This window comes from Silene latifolia, chromosome 2 (genome assembly GCF_048544455.1).
Source record: "Silene latifolia isolate original U9 population chromosome 2, ASM4854445v1, whole genome shotgun sequence".
Taxonomy (NCBI): domain Eukaryota; kingdom Viridiplantae; phylum Streptophyta; class Magnoliopsida; order Caryophyllales; family Caryophyllaceae; genus Silene; species Silene latifolia.
Genome location: NC_133527.1, coordinates 162,304,109 through 162,330,297, shown reverse-complemented (window position 1 = coordinate 162,330,297; position 26,189 = coordinate 162,304,109). Strand labels below are relative to the sequence as shown.

The following is a 26,189-nucleotide window of genomic DNA, read 5'->3' as shown; positions in this document are numbered from 1 at the left end:
AATTATCCAGATAGTCCAATAACTAACAGAACTGTAGCAATAAACTCAAATTTACGACATCTAAATCATTCTACGATCCCTTTTTGCAAATCAATCTACAAACACCGACATTGGAAGTCGCAGCATCCAGCATTAAAAGGTACATATATATGTATACATATTCGAAATCTTTCAAGAAACATTTTAAATAAATATTTTACAAGTCTTTACCTGCATTTGCAAAATGCAGACCAAAAGTTGCAAAAAAAGCAACTCTTTCTTTTTACATATTTGCAACTGACAATTGTCTTATTGCGCCTTTCACAGTTTCACCTCTCATGGAAACAACAGTCTTGGACAAATAATAATGAAGCATGAAAAAGTCCTTTATCAATTATATATCACTGGGTACACCATTCTTCTTGAACAACGCGTACGCATCGCTGTATATTGCCACTACATTCGAGAACACTGCGAGGACGATCATCATAATGGCTAACATTTTCTCTTTTGTCGTGGCGATGCCATAACGGTCCCTGAAACATCAAAACCCAAATTAATATTCAACTCAATTAAGTATATAATAACGGTCCCTGAAACAAATATTAGTCCCAAGAAATATAAAAACAATATCATGCACAAAAATAATTGGCGTGCCCACGCAGACAAGAGAATAGTGCAAAGCAGCCATTCATTTGTGTTTAACCACGTCGGACTTCATGCTTAAAGCATCATCAAATCAAGAGAGGAACCCAACAATGTAGTCAATTGGTACAGATTTGAAATTGTGACAAGGAGAATATAAATTCAATATAAGGGGGTTATCCTCCCTTACCCCCATCTCTTCCGAGGACTTGGTTCATTTTGTCAAGTTGGCTAGTTGGTAGACCTTAAATGGTCTGAACCCAGTACAACCTTCTTATCTTAAAAGAAAAAAATTCTCACAAAGCACCAACAGAATAACATTTCAAGGAAAAGGGTGCTGCTGATATTACTCACTACTACGGAAGACTGTTTTTCAGCAAGTCAAACTTCACACATACAGGATCATCAAAATTGCAGAAACACAATGAACAACAATATAGTTAGGGGAGAGGGGGTGGTGGAATCATGATATTTACATATATTCTAGTATTCTATAAAAGGGAAGACTAAAACAGGTACCTTAAGGTAATAGAAGCAGGAAAGATAAATCCAAGACAAACGGCAGCTGTCGCTCCAGTGAACTGGAAAGCATCCCAGATGCTAGGTATGAAACTTGCTCCAAGAAATATGAGACAAATAAGCACAGTAGTGACTAGAGCAAATCTCTTGTTGTCGGAAACCAGGGGACCCGCTGAGGGGAAGCAAAGGCCATCGATGTTGAGCCTTAGTGGATAGAAGACAATGGGGAAAACAAGCATCAAGTGTGCAGCGTAGCTCACGCGAACAGCGTCATTCAGTACACTACCATATGGTATTCCAAGGTCCGTGTCGAAGTTCGCAAGAACATCATCTAAGGTTCCATCTCCGAACAGAAGGAACCCAAAAATGCTTGTCATTACGTACACCGATGAACAGAGAGCTAGTGCAGTTCTAACGACTCCTTTGATTTGAGTAGAGTCCTCAAGTTCATTGTCTATGGAGTGAACTGCAAAATGTAAAGTTGAACAGTCATGCGAACCATCATTGAGCAACAAACCTTAACAACTTGAATATATCTCACTTTTCACATAAGTTCAAAAGCATTAAGACTAGCATTGGACATACCATTGTAGTGACAAATGTATGCTGTGACAAGAACAGGTACAACAGTGAAGAGGTTCCAGAAAGAAGTCATATCCGTTATGTTAGGAAGAAATCTAGGCATCATCACAGTTCCACTTATCAGCTTAATTACAGCAATTCCCACCATAATTACAAGGAACACAACAGCAAGTCCAACTGATAGTGCGGATGTGTAACTCAGCGAATCTGCAACACAGACAATCATTTAATTGACATGCGCCCGTCATACTACTCTAACACAACATAAGAAAGAAATAAAACTGCTAGCCCTAAGTTCAACAAGCTAAAACTGAAGGCAACTTCCCTCTTCTACTCACTCCACCCCAGAATTCCCAATTATGGTACACATGGTACCCAATTCAATTTGTTAGTCAACTTCGACTAATTTATTCTCACAATATAAATTAATAAAAACTTTTGGGTCTTCCTACGTGGTACCCCTCGTTTTTTTAAATACTACCGGTACCCCTTAACTTAGTAAATAGTTCTTAAAATACCCAAACTACTAAAAATCGAATTTTCAAACATTTAAATTTTGTAAAGAAAATATGTTTGGGAATGATTAAACGATATTTAGAGACTCGTGGGTTTAGGCTGAGCAGGAGTAAGACTGAGTATTTGAGGTGTCAGTTCACTAAAATGGCGGGGTTGAGATCGACAGAGGCGGGGAGTATTATTTTCGATGGGAATGGTGTTGAGGGGACAGATTTCTTCAGATATCTAGGATCTATTATTAAAAAAGATGGGGAGTTAGACGGAGATGTGGCTCACAGAATTAAAGCGGGATGTTTGAAATGGAAGAGTGATAAAGGGTTTTTATGCGATAAAGATATGCCCCAAAGATTAAAGGGAAAATTTTATCGCACGGCAATTAGGCCTGCCTTACTTTACGGTTTCGAGTGTTGGGTCGTGAAACACTGTCACATTCTAAAGATGAGTGTGGCGGAGATGCGTATGTTGAGGTGGATGTGCGGACATACAAGGAAAGATCGTTTAAGGAATGAGGTGATTAGGGAAAAGGTAAAAGTGGCGCCAATAGAGGACAAGATGATGGAAAACCGACTAAGATGGTTTGGCCATGTGAGAAGGAGACCTATGGACGCACCAGTTAGAAGGCTGGAGACTTGGAGAACAGAAAAGGTCCCTAGAGGTAGAGGAAGACCGAGACAGACATGGTTGAGAGTGATAGAGCACGATATGAGATTTCTGGGGCTTGAGGAGAGTATGGTGACGGAGAGGGCACAATGGAGGGAAAGGATACATGTGGATTTTTAGTATTTGATGTTTTTCTGACATATTTAGTGTGTGTATTTAATTTAAAGAAATTAAATTATTTGTTCTTCTCTCCTTTATTACACTTTTTACCAACCACTTTCTTATATATTTTACTTGGTTTACTTTTAAGGCATTCCGGATCCTTAAGTCTATTTCGTTTGTCAAAATCGTTTTAATCTTTTCTTTCGATTTAAATTTTTAAGTTTTTATAAAAGAAATCCGGAATTCGATTTTAAAACCTCTAAGTTTACCTTGACTTTCCATTACATTTTCGTTCTCCCTTTTTGTTTTTCATTTTCCCTTTTCTATTTGCATTTTGAGGCGTGCGTTCACCCTTGGACGGTTCTAAAGGATGATTCATGTCAGCCGACCCCAAATCATTTTGGGATTAAGGCTCTGATGTTGTTGTTGTAATGTTAAACGATATTTACGTTAATGGTATGACAAATTATTGTCAAAAGATCAAGAAAAACTGCCTAAATGAACTTTTAAAAGAGGCGAATCAGTGCATTTTGGGTATTTTGAAAGGTTTTCATTAAGTTTAGGGGTATAAGTGATGTTTTGGAAAAACGGGTGATACCACGTAGAACTCGAAAAAACATGAGGGTACCATGTAGAAAAACCCAAAACTGTTTTACAAATATCACCTCTTCTATTTTAGAATAAGGTTCACACTTTTCTTTTAAGCCAATTCACAATAAGGCTCAAAATTTTCTATTCCCTTTTCAGGTTAATATTTGGACAACTTGTCCTAATAAACGCACGAGTACATAATATTTACAAGAAAAGCTACTTATACGTGCTCACTTATGTATCCATCATCACTATTTTACAAGACATTCCACTTATTTTTACAACTCTCCTCTACAAATTTGTGTCAACAAGCATACGCCTAATATTTTATCACAGGATCCAGATTCGCTACTCTAACCAAATCGCCAATATGTTGAATTAGGTAACCGTAATTTTCTCTATATGTTAGACATTCACGTGTCAGATGTGGTGTAATCATATTGAATTAGGTAACCGCAACTTTTTCTTTAATTCATGAGTCAAAAGGGATGAATATAAATATATTTGTATTGATCAATCAAATATGACAAATGGGATGGAGAAATTAGGACAAAGTTGATATCAATAAACCAACAAAGTCAAATAAGGACAATTAAAGTGGATGGGGCTGATAACTTGGAAAGGGGTTCTTTCCAATGGCACTCATGAGCTATGTTGCTCGGACTCTTCATTTTACCTCACGTACCCGTGTCGGATACTCGACACTCGGACATGGGTGGGACACTTGGACACTTCATTTTAGACCAAAAACATGTATTTTTTTCATAAAACAGACGAATCCGACACTTGGACACGTACCGGATACCTCTAACCGAGTCCAACCAACATAGCTCATGAGAGCCATTAAAGAAACTCGATACATCCCTTTTCTATTAGAGTTTCCTGCAAAATCCTATCCAAGTATCGAACATAGAATTTCAACATGTGCTGTAGTGCTGTACTCTAATATCAGTATAAATGATTGGCAACTGTATTGAGCAAAACAAGCATTTTTTCATCTATGCGTAATGCAGATAACAAATGACACAATCAATTATAGCAGATGCAGTGAAATATAACTATATAGGTCATCCACAGAGAACAAGTTAACCTTTCATATTTCAATACACTCACGAAAGTGAGAACTTACCAATACGCTTGAAACAAGCTAATGGAGCAAAAACACATAGTGTTGTGATCAGAAGAACAATTAATCTCCCGTTCCACCACTGACTTCCAAACCAACCTTCCAACACACCGGCATGATGCATTCCACTGGAAGACGTGCCTGACAGCACATCACCTTCAAAAAAGAACCATATAAGCTACCATTCTTAGAATTTTGTACTCACAAATCAAAACGAATTCTTTAGACTTAACACAATTCTTTTAAAGTATCACACTTACAAACTATGTTATTCATGCTCTTCATTTACCCTCAACAACCTATGTACAACACTCGACTCAACAAATCGAATGCTGTTCAGACACACAACACTTCAATTTGACACATGACACTTGGACATATACCCATGTCAAAACCTCATACTCGACAACCCAATGCGGTACAGACACTTGACACTTCAATTAGGCCAAAAATTTGAGCCTTTTGTTTCCAATAGTCGAGTCATACATTTGGACATATACCAGTACTTGTAGACAGCCAAGACTGGTCTGAGAAACATAGCTCACCATTGAATAATTCAGTCTTATAATCCTACAAACCATCTTTAAATCCCTCGAAATCGAACATTTAAATCCGAAACACACAACTAAGCAGACCAAGTAAAACCCCATCACTAAATCCTACAGAAGAACATTTCAAACCAACACCAACCCACAACCATAAACAACAAAACATCAAGAACATTTCAAAGCACATAAACCAATATATAAGCATATAGATAAGCATATAAAAACACACAATTAAAACCCATAAACATACCTATAATAATCATATAGACAATGAGCACACCAATATTATTAACCAAAACACTAAGTTGCAGCACAACCCTTCCAGGTTTCCCAAAAGCATTCTCCATGGCACCACCATAAGAAGTAGACTTTCCAGCTCTACTAAACTTGAGCAACATATCAATTGTTCTCTCAGATAACAAAGCCATAAACACAATCATAAAAATCCCAAGTCCAAGACCTAAAACCTTCATTGTTGCTGGTAATGCCATAATTCCAGCACCAACAATTGTTGTTGACAAATTAAACACAGCCCCAGAAAATGAAGCTCCATCAAATTCATCAAACCCTCCTTCTTCTTGTCTTTTTGTTGGTAACAATGGTGCATTTTCATCAGGTATTTGTTTCACTTTCTTTGATTTTTTCTCCCTTCTAGACTCCATTTTACCAACTACTGTCATTTTTTGATCAAATTTTTGATTAAAGTTTCAAACTTTATGATTTTGAAGGGATAAAATGGATAATTATCTTCTTTTTTTATGGGATTTTCTTCTAAATTATGCAAATTCAGTAAATCCACCCAAAAAGCTTAATTACAGATATAGAAAGGTAGATTCTGGGGCAACAATAAATAATCTTTACCCAAAATAATTCAAGTTTAAGAAAATTTGAGTTAGACCCAGATGAAATTAAGTGTAAAATAAATGATTAAAGTAAGAAAATTGGGTTGAGAATGATTGAATTGGATTGTAAGAGAGAATTATTAGGGGTAGAGATGATTTTATAGAAGATAAGAATGAAAGGAGTAAAGTACAGTAAGCAATGAAATTGGATACGCAATCTATAAAATAATCGGGGGGGTTTTGATTGAATTTCACATTAATCAACAGTGATCACCAAAAAGTTGCAGGTTTTTTTGTTTAATTATGGAATTATTGGCAGTCAAAATTAAAATCACCAAATGGTCATCAATTGTTATTTGTTTGTACGGAGTAACACAAGTTCTTCATGCGCGTGTATGGATTCAAACGAGCTGATTTATTTACAACCAAATGCATCAAAGTTACCTGAGTAATAAACACTAATAAATGAAGCGCATGAAAACCTTGTGTTACTCCGTACAAAACTACAAACAAACATTTTGTCGTTGGTCATATTTTACCATAAAATGGTCATTTAAGGCTGTCTGAAATGGAAATTAGTGACGGACTAATTAGTACTAGTCGAACACTCGAACCGTAAAACATATTTATAGGAGATTATAAATTAAAGGATATATAGAATATGTATTCAATTGAAATTAATATTGTAAAACTTAGTGATATTTTAGCTATATAACTCAACTAAAACAATTTTCATTAACTTTTCATTAATCATTGTCTTTCCATGATAGGCATTAAGATCTTGGTTGTTTTATGATTTTACTATGTTGTATCGTAAGACCCTTATAAAAAAAGACGTACTTACTTTACCTTGTAAATTATACTGTAGTAAAAAATACAAGTAAATACCTTGATACATGTTATACTTTTTTTTTATACTTAGAAAGAATATGGCGGGTGATCGACAAACTAATTAATTTTAGTGGTTCTCTTATGCAATATATATGGAGATACGCGTAATTGTATTATTTATTTTGATTTTAGTCCATTTTGTCCATGAATATTTTAAGATAAGATTGTAATTCGTGTAATAAACTGAATTTATGCGTAATCCAATAGATTAGGGTTAAATATTTTTTTTACTTTGGCAACCTAATGTACAACTACTACATGTAGTAGAGGGAGATGAGGGAGATGGTGTAAAAACAAACAAAAACAAACAAAAACACAAAAGAAAAGTGAATGTACCTAACAAACGAGCAAATCGTGGATGTACAAGAATTACAATACGTCTCTTGTACCAATTATAAACAAGCATAAGATTTATATTTCACGGCATCACCTACATAACACCAAAATCTTTTAAAGGGAAAAGTACACATTTATCCTGTCACAATTATTAACCTTCATTACTTATCTTTCATGTACTCCTATGTTCTTTTCATATGGTAGTTAATTGTACAAGATAAGGGTACTTACGACATTTTAAATAGGTTAGGTTTGCGTTCAATAGTTACTTTATATGTATCCCATAATCTTTTTTTACTTATTTATCTAAAAAACCGCTGAAAAGGTTAGGATATCTTAGAATTATGAGTGGTGTACTATTACCATTTGATTGAATCGATTAGAAAAGATAGTATTCATAATAGTACAAAATATATAATACAAGCTAATTTTTTCCAGCAAATTTCCATTAAAACGGATGTATCTTATGAATTATGAGATCTACGAAATATTTTTTCATTTACAAAATCATCCCACATAAAGGGCCAATCAATGTTGGTACTAGGTGACCAGTGACCACGTAAGGTGCTCTCTTGATGACCATATAAGGAAGGGTGGCTTAATTACCAAGTATATATATTATTTAAATTGATAATGCTTATCGCATAATCTCGTCTATTTGTCATGAAAAGTAGTAAACAAATTGTGATTAATTAGCGGCTCCTAATTATTGAATATTAGTGTATTGCTAAATGCTAATCCTAGACGACTGAGTAGGACAAACTAAGTCATGATTAATTAGCTGACATCATGTTGCATGCTAATTGTTAAATCACTTTTGATATGAAAACAACGTTTCTCTATATGAGATGACATTTGAAATAGAGATTAGTTTTCATGTTTTTACTTGAAATTAGAGGTGTTTAAATGCGGGTTTGGGCCGGACATGGGCTGAGGTTCACGTGTAATTTTTGGCCCGTGGACAAGCGGGTTTGGGACGGGTTAGTGGGCCGGGCCTTTGTATTTTTCTTAAAATGTCTTGTCCGTATCCGCTTATTTAGCGGGCGGGATGGACCGGGTTCAATGGACGAGACGACCCATGAATAACTCTACGTACCCGCTTATTTATACTTTGTATCTTGATTAGTGACTCGGTTAATTGTATGATGTATCAACTTGTGATTGACTAATTGATAGCTAACCGTTAGGTGTTTTGATGAGGTCGAAAGAGTAATAATTTTATATTGTTGTATTAGAGATGAAATGGAAGGTAACCGAAGAAAAAAGTAATAGAGAGAATTCATCCTCGTCTTCAGACTTCGGACCAAACTCTTGCAAAAACAGCTATACAAGACCGCGTTCATCACCTAAAAAATTATAATTTGATGGAAAACTAGACTTGTTCTTATGGTTCTACATATTAGATTGAGTAACTTGGTACATTTTCAAGTCAATAAAACACGACTCGAAGAAAAGGGGGAATATGATCTACTCGTTTGCAGATTAGCAGATTATCATATACGCAGATTATCAATATACGGAGTATGTGTTGAGAGTCAGCCAGTACGAGCACCTAAAGCAACTTTTGTGTGCGCGCGCGCGAGCGCCACATATATAAGAAAAGAAAGAGAAAATATTGAGGCGATAGATTTCCAATTTCTGTGTCATCTTCATAACCTGACTTCATCATGCATTACAACTTTCAAGCAGAGCAATATATATTCATACGAGGAGACCACTAAACAACTGAACAACATCCAATGAATTCCTTATCCGAGATAACACATCATCATACTTCAAATACCAACCATAGAAACTACGAGTAGCAATCATCGTTAACTAAGTACTCCCTTCTGGAGAAAAGGAAACAGGGTTCACTCACAAACAATCTGAAACAAGTGAGGCAAAAGTGTGAAACAATCACTGAAACTGAAGCTTCTCAACCATTGTACAATAATGGTTATATTTACATATCCAACAGGATTTCTGAATCTCCCCAAAAACACAGCTCCCCAATGAAAATACACAACGTATAAGAATAATAAAAAGAATGGAAATAAATTCACGGTTAGTGGTTTGACCTCATCTTCACCATTAACCCGTGGTAGAGGGTCTGAAACAATCGATATTGCACAATCCCACTGATCTAATTATTCCTCCAAACCTGCCAATTACGAAACAACATTCAGATAAGATAAGAATACAATCCTTGGAAAGACCTGAATTGTAAAGTTTATTTTTGAAAAATTAGCAAAATAATTTTTACTAGAAGGTAAAAAAATGCCAATGTGTAAGCCGACCCAAAACATATTGGATTAAGGATTAATTGTTGTTAAGTAGTGGTGGTTTGACTTTTGACGAACCTGTCAACACTGTTCCTTGCTCTCTCAGGCCGTTCAATACTGTTATTTTCCTTGTCATTGCTATCTACACTCTTTCTCGATTTCTCTCTCTTGTCAATACTAGTTCTTGACTTATCTCTAACATCAGAACTTTTTCTGGGTTTTTCTTTCTTGATTTCATGGTCGTCCATACTTGGTCTAGGCATTTCCCTTTGATCGGAGCTTGGTCGGGATTTGTCCCGGCAATCTGTACTACTCCTCGGATTCTCTGAACGGTCTGAACCTAATCCGGACCCACTTCTTAAATGGGGTGAGCTCTCTATGACAAAAATGAACTTTTTGAGATGGGTAATATACTCTGGAAATAGCTCTAAATCACAGTGATTTCCATCTTTAATCCAAAGTGGTTCATATTTTTCTTTGCAATGCTCCCAAAGTTGCTTACTGTGAGACCAATGAACGACTTCATCAGCTGTACCCTGCAGAACCAAACAAAAGAAAAACATTATCTTCACTAACGAACAAATATATATTTTTTTTAAGGAAGATGGTAACCAAATAATATAAGCTTACACGTGTTCCATGATTAAGACTACCTCCCAATTTTGTCAACTACAGCGAAAAATGGCACAAACTCATGGGGATTAAATGAGGGCTGAAAGATCAAACAATGACCAGATTATAACTGGTTTGAAGGTTATTGACTTATAGCAACAACGCCATGAGGTGATACCAGCATCAATTACGGTGCAACGGCCAAGATCGAGCCGCAGTGATCGATTTTAAGATCAAGTCTCAAAACAAGATTTTATACCATGGGCACAATAGTAAAGCTATTTTTAATCACGGTAATAAGCAGCCAAATAAGTGTGGTGAGATATCAATTTACAATAACATTTCTCGCTGAGGCGGTGCCTCAAAGTTTCTCGTCTATGGAGGGTACTAGGGTCAGATATACATGAACTAGCCTAAATTTCCGATTTCATACGAAGATGACTAACTCCAAAAAAACCCTATCAAAAATATTTCATCCAAATACAATACAACAACAAAATCAGTCTTAATTCCAAATGACTTGAGTAGTGTGACATGAATCATCATTAAGAACCGTCCTTGAATGATCAAACACGCCGAAATGCAATGGTATAAAACTAAAAGAAAATAGTTAAAAGGAAAAAGGGAATGGGAAGGGAAACATGATTAAAAAAAAAAGTCAATCTGAACCTATAGGTATAAAAATCAATAGGTCGGTTTTCTTTTATAAAAAATTGGACACAATATAAACATCAATAACAATAACTTTGAAGATAAAAATCTAAAAATTAATGTTTGAAAAATCTTACAAGCATGATGATACAAGGAGTTTTAAATAAAAATGTGTGAAAAATTTCAAATGTAAACAAATACGAGTAATACTTAAAAATAAGTAAGTAGTTTGAAAACACCAGAAAACAAGTAAAGAATCAAGTCCATCATCCACACATATCATTTCCCTCCATAGTACTCTCTCTCTCTCCATCACAATACATTCTTCAATATCAAGGAACCTCATAGCATTTTCAATCACCTTTATCCAAGTTGTTTTCGGTGTTCCTACGCTTATAAGGGGGAAAGGGATTCGAACTCGTGACCTATTGTCACGATAAATGAATCCAAATTAATCAAAAAAATTATACATATATAAATAAACTTAAAACTGCAAAAATAAATGATTTCACAAAATTATAAAATCTAATTTTCGCAAAACAATTGATGGAGTTAGAGGCTCAGATTTACAATTCATCAACCCACCAAATTTGGCAGGGGGACAACATCTAAGGGAGGAAAGCAAGAATTGACCATGGCGGCATAGCAAAGTGATGATGGCAAATCTGATACAACAACCCAAAAATGTGTGGAGCTGAACTGAATGGAACTGAACGGAACTGAAATTAAGTCCAAAAGAACAAGGACTTAGTCATAACTCATAATAAAATGGCCATCATCATTTACTGCCAAGCCTATGAGACAAAATTAGCAACCTCCACACAAAACACTGTCCCCATAACCAAACTGATATTGACTACTTTACATGAAATATCATCACTGCCTCAATTTTTTTTTTTTTTTGTTTTTTTTGTTTTTTTTTGTTTTGGGGTTTTGGTGATTATGAATTTATGATGATGAGGATGATAATAATAATAATAATAATAATACTGATACGAAAATGATGCCAGAACTGGTCGAAATGAACAGTCTCCGTGACTGTTCAGTTATATGCGCAGAAGAAGCAATCTTTGTAGCTGTTTACTCGGTTACTTGACGCCCAAGGAAGAGGTGTCGAGACTTCTTTCCTAAAAGAAGTCATATCCTAATTGAATTAGTTTTATTATTTCCTAGAAGAATAAGTTATTTATTTACTAGTTGTGTTAGAAGTTCTACTTTCCTAATTAGTAGCTTATTCGGTTTTAGGAAAGTTTACTAGTTTCCTAAATTCAGTTTTCCTATTATGTTTTAGAGAAGTATTTTTATATCTTGAAGGAGTGTGTAATAAGGCAATTAGAATTGCCATAGAAGTCTTAATCTACACGAGTAGATCTAGGAGATCGATTTAAGGAAGCTTGTTTCCTTAATCGGTTTAGGAGTCATTTTAGTTAGTATAAATAGGAGTCATTGTATTCTTATTTTCAGCATGATATGATATATTGAATTAAGAAAATTGAAGCTGTTGCTTTATTGTGTTTGCAAGTTTTGTAAACCCTAGGTTCGACGCGTTTCGTTCCAAATTGTTATTGTTTGACGCGTTTTCAAGCATTAACCCGAGTTATAATCAATAGGTCTTGATTATAGTTCACCATTGGTTGAGTTATAGGTCTAGCTCAAGCAAATATCCCATTGGTTCGATTTATTCACATATTTCGAAACAAATATCCTTTTATTTTATTGTCTCGTTTAAATTATAAAAACACATAAAAATTACCAGATTTCCGAATTCTTAATCAGACAGTTCTCAAAACTGTTCAAATCGAGAAATTCGACAATCGACATCTTGAAGATGTCCGATTTAGTTAATTCATTTGCAAACTCACGAGTTCTATTCTTTGAGTAGAATTCGTATCATTTGGTATCAGAGCCAGGTTTGAGATCCTTGTTTGATATGGATTGGTTTGACGATCCAATTTTTCTGAATAGCCTCCGTGAGGCTTTGCGCACTCTATATGAAAAATCCTTACAGTCTAAGCCGGAGAAGGATGTGAAATTTGTGGAGGAGAATTCTTGCTCTTCTGAAGAAAATTTGGTGGAGATCGATTCTGCCTTAACTTTTGATTCACCACCTATATTTGACAAGTTTGAACAGGAGCTAGGGAGGGAGTTTATAATTCTCGACATCAACTCTTCTGTAGATTTCAGTCAGCCGCCTATCTTCGATGATTATGATGATGAGGAAACGATTGATGCTCTTGATGGTGAAGTTACAAACTCTGTTAATGAGGATGATTATCAACAAGAAGAGAATGAAGATGTTGTGGAGGGTAGGGCAATTCCATCAAGAGAAGAGGCGAACCAAAATCCTGATTATTTCCATGAACATAAGTTTGCCAACAATAAATTTACAAGTGCTTACAAATCTCCATTGGATTCCTATATAGATAAGTTCTTATACGGTGATGTTCTTAATGATGCTACTTTCTTTACTTGGGTATTAATGGGGAAATTTGAAGACAACAATAAAGTGTGCAGAATGAAATTTGTGTTTAATAATCTTGCGCATGGAGGGTGGTGGGGAGGAAAGCACGAGAAAAGAAGATTGGAAGGTCAAAAGTGTGAACATGGATGGCACGAACATGAAGAGCACAAGAAGAATGAGAGCTTGGAAACAAAAAAGATGAACGAGCTTAAAGTTTATATTGTAGATGATGAACTCAAGGATGATTCAAGTTCATTGCTATTACTTATCAACTATTCATCCGGATTGGTGAGGTTCATATTTGATCCCGGAGGATTGAAGCATCATGAATTGAGGACAATTCCTTTCGAAGGGGGAGGGGATGATACGAAAATGATGCCGAATCGAAATCGAAATGAACAGTCTCCGTGATCGTTCAGATTATATGCGCAGAAGAAGCAATCTTTGTAGCTGTTTACTCGGTTACTTGACGCCCAAGGAAGAGGTGTCGAGACTTCTTTCCTAAAAGAAGTCATATCCTAATTGAATTAGTTTTATTATTTCCTAGAAGAATAAGTTATTTATTTACTAGTTGTGTTAGAAGTTCTACTTTCCTAATTAGTAGCTTATTCGGTTTTAGGAAAGTTTACTAGTTTCCTAAATTCAGTTTTCCTATTATGTTTTAGAGAAGTATTTTTATATCTTGAAGGAGTGTGTAATAAGGCAATTAGAATTGCCATAGAAGTCTTAATCTACACGAGTAGATCTAGGAGATCGATTTAAGGAAGCTTGTTTCCTTAATCGGTTTAGGAGTCATTTTAGTTAGTATAAATAGGAGTCATTGTATTCTTATTTTCAGCATGATATGATATATTGAATTAAGAAAATTGAAGCTGTTGCTTTATTGTGTTTGCAAGTTTTGTAAACCCTAGGTTCGACGCGTTTCGTTCCAAATTGTTATTGTTTGACGCGTTTTCAAGCATTAACCCGAGTTATAATCAATAGGTCTTGATTATAGTTCACCATTGGTTGAGTTATAGGTCTAGCTCAAGCAAATATCCCATTGGTTCGATTTATTCACATATTTCGAAACAAATATCCTTTTATTTTATTGTCTCGTTTAAATTATAAAAACACATAAAAATTACCAGATTTCCGAATTCTTAATCAGACAGTTCTCAAAACTGTTCAAATCAGATTAAATTCGACAATCAGACAGTCTTCAGCACTGTCCAGTTTCGTTAATTCCGCTGCAAACTCACGAGTTCTATTCTTTGAGTAGAATTCGTATCAAATACTCCGTAACTATGGTACTCGGACTCGCCCTTTTGCCCGGAGTACCCGGGTCCGTACGACCCGACACGGATACGGACACGAAATTCGTGTCTGGTCGGCAACATGAAAATTGGACACTTCGACTGCAAAAACAATGGTAGATGACTATAGAAGATGAAGTTTTGTGTTGTGTTTTTCAGAAGTGCGAGTGGAGAAGATGATACAGTGGGTGGTTTGGTTCTATGGGGAAGGGAAATCTTTTTTTATTTTGGGGGAAACGAAATGTTTTATGGGAAAGGGGAAGAAACTATTTTTTATTTGGGTGGGACTCACAAGGCATTTAATAGAGACTGATGAGAGAGAGTAAGTGGGTTGGTGAGGTTTTTATCATTTTATTATTTTAAGAGGAGGAAGATACATATTCAAAATTTATTGTTTGGGATGTTAAAAAATTTTAATTAAAGTGTCGACAAGTATAAAATTTCAGTATGTTGACCGTGTCCAAATATGAAAATCGGATACGTTGACCGTGTCCAAAAGTTGCCGTACCCGCTAATTAACCGTGTCCTCGTATCCGTGATTTTATGATATCAAGTGTCCGACACAAGGATTCGTATCCGTATCCGTACGCCGTACCCGAGTCCGAGCACCATAGCTCCGTAATAATAATGATGATGATGATGGTGGTGGTGGTGATAAGGGCATCTGCATCTCTGCCACATTCCATGTATAATAGTGCATGTTTAATTGTTTTGAGATAGGATTAACCCTTTAGTCTATGAGGCATGTTGTCATCACATAAAACCTCCGTGCCACTTGTGCATTTCAACCAACCCTCTATAAGTCTCTCAGTCACATCCCCGTCTAATTCGCCGTCTCAAGTTCTCTTGTTCCCACTTCACTGAACTTACACCCCAAATACTCGGTTTTACTCCTACTCAGCCTAAGCTCACAACCTCCAAAGTATGCCTCCACTGAGCCAACTTCCTTTCAACTCCTTCCTTTGTCTCATGGATCAACATAATATCATCATCAAACATCATACACCAAGGGATGTTATCAACTGAAGTAGAGTTCTAATCAAGAATCTTTTATTCCACACGAGACCATCTAAATAAATTACTATTTACACATATTACATGTCAAAGGAAGGTTATGAATTCACTACACACATATTACAAAAGCTCAAAAGGGGGATCATTCAAGGCTTCTAGAGATGTAGAACGTAACTCAAAATAGATACCAAATCAACATTATGATTTATAATGTTAAAATCATATACGTAGGAGAATGCTTACATGTATCACTAGAACAGGGCAACTGACTGATGGTATTTTGTCAATATTCTGCATGAGATAGAAATGAGTTTAATTGGAGATGTACTTCAAAGCATCCATAAACAACAAACATTCAAACTTTATACAAATATTCATCAACAATGTTCACACTAACCTTATATATGTCGAACCAATATGTCTTCTTCACCGAATAAATGACACGTAAGCCAGACATAATTGGACTATGAAGAACTACCGCTCTCAATTTTGGTAGCCGTATAGCTAAATCTAAAGTAGGTCCACTTCCAACAGATTGCCCATATAAAATAACATCTTCCTCCTTCACCCCATATTTCTCCACAAGACATCTATACACTGCCTCTATGTCTGCATAAGTATTCTGCTCACTGGGCTACAAAAAAAAAATAAGACTATCGATAAGACTACAGCCACTACATGTTAAATTAAGCAGGAAACAAACATTAACTGTAACACAGATGGTTGTCCTACATACCTTGCCTGTAGACTGCCCATACCCAGAATAGTCATACCTATAGAATGGCAAGTTAACACACAACTCAATACAGAGACTTTCCATCCAAAACTGACATAAAGAGAATTGAAACCTAAGCTTAGAAAACTATTAGATAACCTAATATCTGGCCAAGTCAAAATCAAATTAATATCACCAAGGAAATCATACACACGCAATTCAACGAATTATAGGACCAAACATCTTTTCCCCCCACTCTTAGTATGTGGCTCAAACAACGGAATGCAAAAAAGAGCGGTCTTTTTCCCTGAACGTGTCCACTTTCTATGTTTCAACTTTAACCAAATACACTGAAAACTGATGTATCATAAACAATTATGATAACTCATAACAAATCCACCAAGTAGCTATCACCTATCAATGACGGTCCCAAAAGTCAGGGTATTTGCATATGCAATATATATCACACTGAAAAATATTATCTCTCTACAAATCCAAACACCCCACATTTAATATCTCCCTCACAAAAAAAAGTGGGCCTGCGATGTTTGGATTTGAAGGGAGGCAATTTCATGCTTTTGCCAATGTTCTTATCAAGCATACACTTAGTTCCAAACCAGTAGCTAAACAATTGGACACCCCCTTTCAACATCGCCACCACCAATAACAACACACCATGTTACACAATTGGCATGATCCCTGATAGAAGTTAATAGAATAAACATAGATTAACAATCTTACGGAGACAAATTAGTAATGCAATAAAGGAACTAGATGGGGTCAAGATATATTTTTCATCACAATAGAATCCCTCCATTCGCACCGCCACGAGATGGGGTCAAGATATATTCAGCCTCGCCCCTACCTAACATCGCAACCGCAAAGATCACTATAAGCTAACAACACAGCAAAAATAAAAGTCCGAATTCCAATTCAACTATGAAACAACTAATGATATAACAATCAAAGCTAACAATATCCAACTCCAATATCAAACAATTCATCAAAATCTTCGAGGAATCCGAAAAAAAAAAAACAATCAAAACTAAAAGTATAATAACGTAATAAACAAACTAACCCCATCAAATTAACCTTCAAACGAGCACTAAGCTCCCCGAAAAGCTCATACATCTGACCCACATCAGCAGCATTACCATGAGAATAAAGAACAGTAAGCTTAGCCAAAGGATTCCTAAAAAATACTGCTACAACCTCGTTTCCTTTCTTAGTATTCAACTTCAATACTTCAGCATTTTCTCTCTCCGCCACGCCACCCATCCTCAACTTCCCTGTCCCCTCCTCCACCACCACCCTATACGACGCTGGACTCGGCGGAAAAAACGCAAATTTGGCCGCCACCGTCGACGCCGCTGCTCCCATCACTAAATTAGGACAATTAGAGCGAAAAATAAGATTGGATTTTGGATTTACTTTAGGGTTTGGTGATGAAATGGCTATAATTAGAAAGGGGATTGTTTGATTAATCAGCTTAATTGCTGGAAATCAATGGCAGTGAGCTTCATTATTTGCAATTATACAGATAAATCAGAAAGATTTCAACTTTATTTGAATTTGAAAACGGAAATTAGCTCAATGTGAGTGTGATATACTAAATTAAGATAAAATTAGGAAATTATCAAGGTTTATTAGCGAAAATCAGTTCAAAAAATCGATTATAACGGAAAATACAGAAAATTGTGTCAAAATTAGAAAGAAAAAGTGTGATCTGGTGAAATTAGAAAGAGTAGGGTATAAGTGTTGTGGATCAATGTACCTAATGATTGTATGAAAATCTACAAGGAAGAATTGGAATTAAAATTAGGGTTAAGTTTGGGGAAATTAATGGTGAGTTTTTTTTGAATTGTTAGTCCGTATTTTGGTATCTAGATCCGCTCCTCCCTCGCACGCTATTGTTTAAGAGCTTTTTAAATTTTAAAAAATAAAATAAAATAAATTTGGGAAGGATCCCAAATACATCGTCAGGTGGTCATAACTCATAAATTATAGGCATATCCGTTTTAACTTTTAACCTTAATACTTGTATTTGTCAATTATTACGTATAAACAAAACGATGAATGTATTGAGATTAGCAAAAGGGTTGTCCCATTGGTGTGCAAATCCGCTCCGGACCGAATCTACTGAACTAGAAACGGGATTAAAAATTCCGGTTCGAATCTGGTTTCTTCTGGACCGGAAAGACTAGGATTATTATTTTTTTTTTTTTTTGGATATTTTACATGGTACCCCTTAATTTTTCAACTTTCTACATGGTACCCCTACACTTTTTAAAACATATATGGTACCCCTAATTGTTGTCATTATCACTAACTGTGCCCCTAAACTTTATTTTCCGTCAATTAAACGCAGTTTTAGGCGACGGAAAATTTATTGATTCCTAGCCAAATTATCACGTCCAAAGATGGATATCGAGCCTAATAAAGTCCTTATGTCATGAGATGATAAATGACAAGCTTGGTTACGCGTCCAAATAACTTAACGCCTAAAACTGAGTTTAATTGACGGAAAATAAAGTTTAGGAGTACACTTAGTGATAATGACAACAATTAGGGGTACCATGTATGTTTTAAAAAATGTAGGGTACCATGTAGAAAGTCAAAAAATTGAGGGGTACCATGTAGAATATCTTTTTTTTTTCCTTAAAATGTTAAAAAAAAAACATTGTATCCTTGTAACCGTATTCAATCCGGTTCAACGCAACGTACCGAATTTAGACGGGATTTTGAAAAAACGGTAAGACAAATTTCGGTCCGCTCCAGTCTTGGACCAGAACTATTTGGTCCGGTCTAAAATTTTTGTCGTTTCGATTCCGGTCCAATCTTGTACGGTGCACATTGCTTAGTCTTATTTATGCAAATGAGGTGTTATTTGAGTCTTTTTATTTTTAAGACAGATATATCAGCCTTAAGGAAGGCCTATTGTCAGTGATTTGCTCATCTTTCAATTTTAGGTTTTTCATTCATTTGTTTATATATATATATATATATATATATATATATATATATATATATATATATATAAATAGAGAGGGAGAGAGAGAGAGAGAGAGAGAGAGAGAGAGAGAGAGAGAGAGAGAGAGAGAGAGAGAGAGAGAGAGAGAGGTTCTTATAAGGCCTTCATACCATATAAGGCCCTAAGTCCTTATAAGAGCTCTTGGATGGAAGAGATGGAGGGATGAGATTACATCTCATTGAAGGGTCACAATTCTCCCTCCCTAATCTCCTTCCCTAATTGTGTATAACTCCACCTAATTTTGTACAACTCTATCAACATTCTAATCTCCCAACTCACTTCCTCATTATTCATTCATTCACACTTCTCTCATACACTCATTCTCTCTCATCTTTCTCTCATTCTCTCAAAAAAAAAAAAAAAAAAAAAAAAAAAAACAACAAAAAAAACCAAAAAAAAAAAAGAAAAACAAGAACAACTTCCTTCTCTACCGCCGTACACCACCATGCCGCCACCTCCACCTCACCAGACCCACCACCACCACCGAGAACCAACACCACCCAACACCACCAGATCCTTCGTCCTTCCTCCTGCCGACAACCCCACGACCAGCCTCATTCACTCTCGCCCTCCACAAACCAAAACCCGACGCCACCACCTTTACTCCACCACCATTCACCATATTCAAACACCTCCCTCCCTCCCTCCCTCCCTCTCTCTCTCGCGCCCCCCCCCCCCCCACCACACACACAACCACCCACAACCGACGCCACCCACCACAAATCACCCTCCCTCCTTCCTTTCTCCATTACCCCAACCCAGCCTTCTTGCCGCCCTCGGCCAACCCGACGCCGCCGCACTTCTCTCCGCCTCTCTTTCTCCTTTCTTTTTTTTTTTTTTTCGATCCGACCACCAACCCGCAAACCTCCCCTGCTCCACCGTCCTTCCTTCCTTCCTCCTCCTTCCATTTTTTTTTGGTTTTGTTCTTTGTTTTTTTGTTTGTGTACTGCGTTTTTGTTTTTTGTTGTTCTTTGTTTTTTGTTTTATTTTTGTTTTTGTTCTTTGTTTTTTGTTTTGTTTTTGTTTTTTGTTTTGGTTTTTTGTTTTTATTTTTTATTTGGTTGTTATTGTTATTTGATTTTTTGGACTAAAGTTATACATCTTGTCTATTAAAGTTATACACTGCGTGCATTAGAGTTATACACACGATATTTAAATTTGGTTTTGTTATTTGGTTTTTTTTTTAAATTTTAGATTTGGTTTTTTGTGATTGTTATTTGGTTTTTTGATTTGTTATTGTTATTATTGTTATTTGGTTTTTATTATTGTTATTCAAGTTTTTTTATTTGTTTGATTTTATGATTTGTGTTATGTTTTGATTTTATTTTTTTTATTGTTTGATTTTTTTACTATTTACGACTAAAGTTATACATTTTATGACTAAAGTTATACATTTTATGACTAAAGTTATACATTTTATGACTGAAGTTATACTCTTATGGAATAAAGTTATACAATTTTGGATTAAAATTACACAAATTTGGACTGAAGTTATACAAATAAGGACTAAAGTTATACAAATAAGGACTAAAGTTATACAATTTTGGACTAAAGTTATACAAATTCGGACTACAATTATACAAAAAATGATTGAAGTTATACAAATAAGGACTAAAGTTATACAAAAATGGACTAAAGTTATACAAAAAAGGACTGAAGTTATACAAAAATAGACCAAAGTTATACAAAAAAAGACTAAAGTTATACAAAAATTGGACTAAAGTCATACAACAATGGACTAAAGTTATACAAAAATGAACCAAAGTTATACAAAAATGAACCAAAGTTATACAAAAATGGACTAAAGTTATACAAAAAATTGGACTAAAGTTATACAAAAATGAACCAAAGTTATACAAAAATGAACCAAAGTTATACAAAAATCGACCAGAGTTATACAAAAATGCACCAAAGTTATACAAAAAATGGACTAAAGTTATACAAAAATGAACCAAAGTTATACAAAAATGAACCAAAGTTATACAAAAATGGACTAAAGTTATACAAATATGGTTCATTTTTGTATAACTTTAGTCCATTTTTGTATAACTTTGGTTCATTTTTGTATAACTTTGGTTCATTTTTGTATAACTTTAGTCCAATTTTTTGTATAACTTTAGTCCAATTTTTGTATAACTTTAGTCTTTTTTTGTATAATTTTGGTCTATTTTTGTATAACTTTGGTTCATGTTTGTATAACTTTAGTCCATTTTTGTATAAATTTGGTTCATTTTTGTATAACTTTGGTCCATTTTTGTATAACTTTAGTCTTTATTTGTATAACTTTAGCCCATATTTGTATAACTTTAATCCATATTTGTATAACTTTAGTCCATATTTGTATAACTTTGGTTCATTTTTGTATAACTTTGGTTCATTTTTGTATAACTTTAGTCCAATTTTTTGTATAACTTTAGTCCAATTTTTGTATAACTTTAGTCTTTTTTTGTATAACTTTGGTCTATTTTTGTATAACTTTGGTTCATTTTTGTATAACTTTAGTCCATTTTTGTCTTAGATGAAAAAAAGTATCTCACAAAAAAAAAAAACGAGATTTAAAACACGAAATCTTAAAAAAAACGTATAACAAGAAGAGATTTAAGAAAATAAATAAAAAATGAGAACTAACAAAATAAAAGACAACTAAAATAAAATAAAAGACAAAAAAAATAATGAATGGAAAAAACAACTCAACACACAAATTAACACAAAACGAAAAAAAAAAAAAAACGAGTTGAAAAAAAAAAAAAAAAAAAGGCAGCGGGGGTGAGGCGGCAGGGGGGGGTGGTGGGTGGTTAGTTGGTGTCGGGTGGGGTGGTGGTGGGTGGTGGTGAATGAAGATGAGAGGAGTGGGTGATTTATTTGGGTTTTTTGATTTATTTGGATTTTTTTATTTTTTTGGATTTTTTGGGTTTTTTTTTTATTTATTTGGATTTTTTGGGTTTTTTTTTTGAGGTTTTGAGAGAAGAGAAGAATGAAATGTGTGAGATGAGAGAGAAATGGGTGGGTAGAAAACAAATATATAGTAAATTAGTGGTTAATTAGGGTGGATTAGTAAAGTGTGTTAATTAGCTTCTATAATGACTTTGGGTGGGTTCATCTCATCCCTCCATCTCCCTCCATCCAATGGCTCATAATAGAACTTATGGACTCAAATATATATTTGGCTTTAGTTGATCCTTCCTCTATATATATATATATATATATATATATATATATATATATTAAAAACACAAATTGTTTAATAAGACGGTCTTATAGTATAGGACCAGCCCATTAATTAAAACCCAAAATAAATCAATTTCTTTAACACTAATCTTTAAATGATGATTGATGACCGTCATCTTCCAAAAAATACTTCGTAGGAAACAACATTCAGTCCCCGCCATTAGGGGTGAGCAAAACCGGATATCCGATACGGTTTAGGAAACCGTATCGGATATCCGGTTTTGCAAATCTCTTTTTTTAGTATCCTTATCCGATACTGTTTTTCCGTATATACGGAAACCGTATATCTGGTATCCGATTTTCAACCTCACCAATGTGGTTTAATAGATTTTTTTTTCTTTTATATGTTTGATTGTTAGTTTTTTTAGTAACTTAAAAGTATTTTAAAAAGTTATAAGAGTAATAATTTATAATGTTTAATACTAATAAGGTTTAATCACCAACATATTCGATATTTTGTGATTTATGTATATATTTTAATATTTTATTCTAGAAAAAAGGCAACCGTATCGGATACCGTATATCCGGTTTCATATTTTGACGATCCTTATCCGATACAGTTTTTGAAGAACCGTATAGGATATCCGGGAATCCGTATAATTAATTTCGTATAGCGTATCAGATATGTATAATAAAACCGTATCGTATAATTTTGCTCAGCCTTACCCGCCGCCATCACCATGCCACCAACGACGACCTCCAGTTCGGCTTGACGATGCGCAAACTCTTTACATTTAATTCAAAGCCATAATTTTATCCGTACAACTTCAAGCTTTCAAATTAAATGTAGTTATTATTAAACTAAAACCTTATTTGGGGTAATTAAGTAAATAAAGAAAATAAATCAATCAATTAAAAACCTTGAGATTTGATCTGAGTTTCCAAATTAAAATACTGAGTTTTGAAATTAAAAATATAAGATAATTAAAATATGTATTCCCTAAATTAAGCATAGATTCACAACCCATAATTTTCAACTTATAACTCAAAGTTTTTAATTTAAAAACACAAGTATTGAACTTAAAAACTGGAAATTTGAAAATCATATACCAAACCAAGTTGTCGAGGAGCCGTCGGCATGGATTGTCGGGATCTTAATTCTTAACCTTAGAGTTTTAATTGATTGGGGGAGGTATAGATTAGAAAGGGCGGGAAGAAGGTGATGGGAACGATAACCGCGAAGGTGGCAGAGCAGTGATTTGATCTTACATATCTATCACTATTAACTTGTCATATAATAACAACTACCACAACCAGTGTTTATTCCATTTCTTTAATCTTTGGGTAAAAGTAAAGTAAACAAATAATTGGAATAAACAGAGTATTTATTAGAGTAAATATATCACATCAGGTTGAAGTTGTTATTGAGAAGACACTTTCAAGTACAATCTTTTTTTTGTTTTTTTTTTATAAGGTAAGGAAACTAGGATGATTAGAAATCACCCTATAGCATTCTTGCGGATGAAAACGGTAAACGAAATTCAGAGAATTTTTATTTACCACAAAGTAACCATAAGATAAAAGGGTACAAAGAAAGACTCTCCTCGAAAAAGTACAACGCTTTAGTAACCCATAAACAAAATAAAACTAAACTCAGTAATAAAAAACACTAAAAGGGTAACCAGGGGACTCAACAACCGAGAAAAAAAATTCAGATCTGAATTGAAAAATTTCCATAAACATACTCCATCAAGAATTCAAGATACTCCACAGTTCTAATAGAAGAATTCAACAATGATTTGGTCAATTTTAAAGTTAGTTGTTGAAATATTGCTATTAAATTCTTGATTTAAACCTTCATTAACTTCGACATACTACTGAAAAAAGCTCCCCTAGGCTAAAATGGAAAGCAAATTAAAGTCTAGTCTTAAGAAGGAGAAAATCAAGAAAAAAGGCTGAAAATTTTTCCATTAAAATACTTGATAAGAGACTAGAAACTTACTCATCTACTCCATCATAAAGAAAGAAGGGAGAAGATGATTGATGAATATGAATGATGAAGAAAATATAAGGGAAAAGAGCTTTGGGGAATGAGATAAGAAAATGAATTTCGGATCTCATTCTATTTTCTGTGATTTTTGGAGAGAAGTTTATCTCTCATCTTTCTCTCTCTTGATACTTGATAAGAGACTATACTTGAGGTGGGTTTGGTTAACAAGTACAATCCCTTTGAGGTGTCTTTTCTAAACTTGTTTTTTTTCCATGTGTTTTTTTTCTTTTGAAGTTGTACAGATAATGTCTACATATTAGTAGCTTTATGAGTCATACCTAGGTATTACACTAATGAAAATAATAAAGGTACAATTTCAATGTAATATACTGCGAAATATGAGATAACAATGTTGGGTAGGCACTATAATACTACAGTTTCTGGTTCTAGCATACTCAGTCGAGTAAGTTGTCGAGTGCTTTTAAACAGGCTACTCTTTTGAGTGCATTCGGCCGAGTTGTGAGGAACTCAGTCGAGTTGGTCGTACTCGTCCGAGTACCCGGTCTGATGGGTTAATTTTCCGCGGTTTTGATTAAAATGATTGGAGAGTATAAAAGGCTTTCGCCAGTTTTCTAAATCACTTTTTCACTTAAACCTAAACGAGGTACACATTCTCTAATCATCTTCACCATCTCCAAGTAAGGGTTGATCGAACGTGAGTTCTTATATCTCGTTTTCCGTGTCGATTTCGTTGGTAAGTCTCTAGCGTTTTCTTAATCAGTTTATGGTTTTTATTATAGGTTTATGCAAATCCAACATTGGGTTAATTTGGGGGTTTAGGGTGTTTGGTCATCGTATATGTTGTTGATTGTTGATTATCGTTGTTGTAGGTGACGATGTGTTACTCGTTGTGCATTTGTATATATGATTGGCTACGGTATTGTAACACCCCCATACTCTAAGTGCCTTACCAGGACCACTTAAGGTATGAGAACGCTACCATCGCGGTTACCCGAGGCAATGATAATCAAATGGACAATAGCGAAACGTACTTAAATAATAATAAAGTTTAGGCGATACAACCACAACCCAAAACTGCTAAAAAGAAATACAAGGTTCTCAAAATCCAAACGACTAAACAACTAGTTCAAGACACAGCGGAAGACTCTACGACATGTGATGACGCCATCCCAGCTATCCCTCGCATAAGCCATCATAACTGCTCACCATCCCCGAATGGATCACCACAGTTTTTTAAAACATTTAAACGGGGTCAGTACTGATTATATAAAATACACAACTGCAACAAAACGATAATACAATCAAACAATCCCCAAACTCCGTCACATCACCACACACCTGACTACACACTAAAGTGTGTAGCCCTGCCAGAATACCCATCGCAACAGGTACTCCTCGCCGCCAGTGGGGGACCGCAGCCGTTCCCACCTAAGCCCCGCTCATCTCCCCCGAGCGATAAACCCATGTTCATTAATGTGCACATCCCTTCTGTGGCGGGTTCCACAAAAGGATAATCAAGGGCATGAAGCCACTCCCGCAAGTGACTCCACTCAGCTAGGGACGCACCCAGAAGATCACAGACAGTTATACAACCAATCAACAATATACTATCAACAATCACCAAAACCAA

At 35.0% G+C, this 26,189-nt stretch overlaps 2 protein-coding genes across 3 annotated transcripts; both read right to left on the bottom strand.

Moving 5' to 3' along the window:
• Positions 1 to 50: 50 nt before the first annotated feature.
• LOC141643221 (amino acid transporter AVT6A-like) lies at positions 51 to 6,497 on the bottom strand. Its single transcript, XM_074452276.1, has 5 exons — positions 5,519 to 6,497; positions 4,724 to 4,876; positions 1,729 to 1,932; positions 1,144 to 1,609; positions 51 to 515 (listed from the first exon to the last, which is right to left on the bottom strand). Exons 1-5 carry the CDS (start codon positions 5,946 to 5,948, stop codon positions 374 to 376), a joined length of 1,395 nt encoding a protein of 464 aa, XP_074308377.1. The 5' UTR covers positions 5,949 to 6,497; the 3' UTR covers positions 51 to 373.
• A 2,711-nt stretch (positions 6,498 to 9,208) lies between these two features.
• Positions 9,209 to 18,240, bottom strand: LOC141643219 (uncharacterized). 2 transcript variants are annotated; one of them, XM_074452268.1, is made up of 6 exons: positions 17,428 to 18,240; positions 16,371 to 16,407; positions 16,032 to 16,268; positions 15,878 to 15,925; positions 9,680 to 10,137; positions 9,209 to 9,480 (listed from the first exon to the last, which is right to left on the bottom strand). In XM_074452268.1, exons 1-6 carry the CDS (start codon positions 17,727 to 17,729, stop codon positions 9,411 to 9,413), a joined length of 1,152 nt encoding a protein of 383 aa, XP_074308369.1. In that variant the 5' UTR covers positions 17,730 to 18,240; the 3' UTR covers positions 9,209 to 9,410. The 2 variants fall into 2 exon arrangements, with proteins under 2 accessions (XP_074308369.1, XP_074308370.1); XM_074452269.1 differs by lacking the exon at positions 9,209 to 9,480 and having other exon boundaries at positions 9,737 to 10,130; positions 17,428 to 18,234.
• Positions 18,241 to 26,189: the final 7,949 nt, after the last annotated feature.

Coding starts and splice junctions, on each gene's coding strand:
- LOC141643221 (XM_074452276.1), bottom strand. CDS start 5,948: ATGACAGTAGTTGGTAAAATGGAGTCTAGAAGGGAGAAAAAATCAAAG. Junction 1,610..1,728: donor ATACATTTGTCACTACAATG/GTATGTCCAATG, acceptor TACATTTTGCAG/TTCACTCCATAGACAATGAA. Junction 516..1,143: donor CCTGCTTCTATTACCTTAAG/GTACCTGTTTTA, acceptor TTGATGTTTCAG/GGACCGTTATGGCATCGCCA.
- LOC141643219 (XM_074452268.1), bottom strand. CDS start 17,729: ATGGGAGCAGCGGCGTCGACGGTGGCGGCCAAATTTGCGTTTTTTCCG. Junction 16,408..17,427: donor TTGAAGGTTAATTTGATGGG/GTTAGTTTGTTT, acceptor GCCATTCTATAG/GTATGACTATTCTGGGTATG. Junction 9,481..9,679: donor GCAAGGAACAGTGTTGACAG/GTTCGTCAAAAG, acceptor CGTAATTGGCAG/GTTTGGAGGAATAATTAGAT.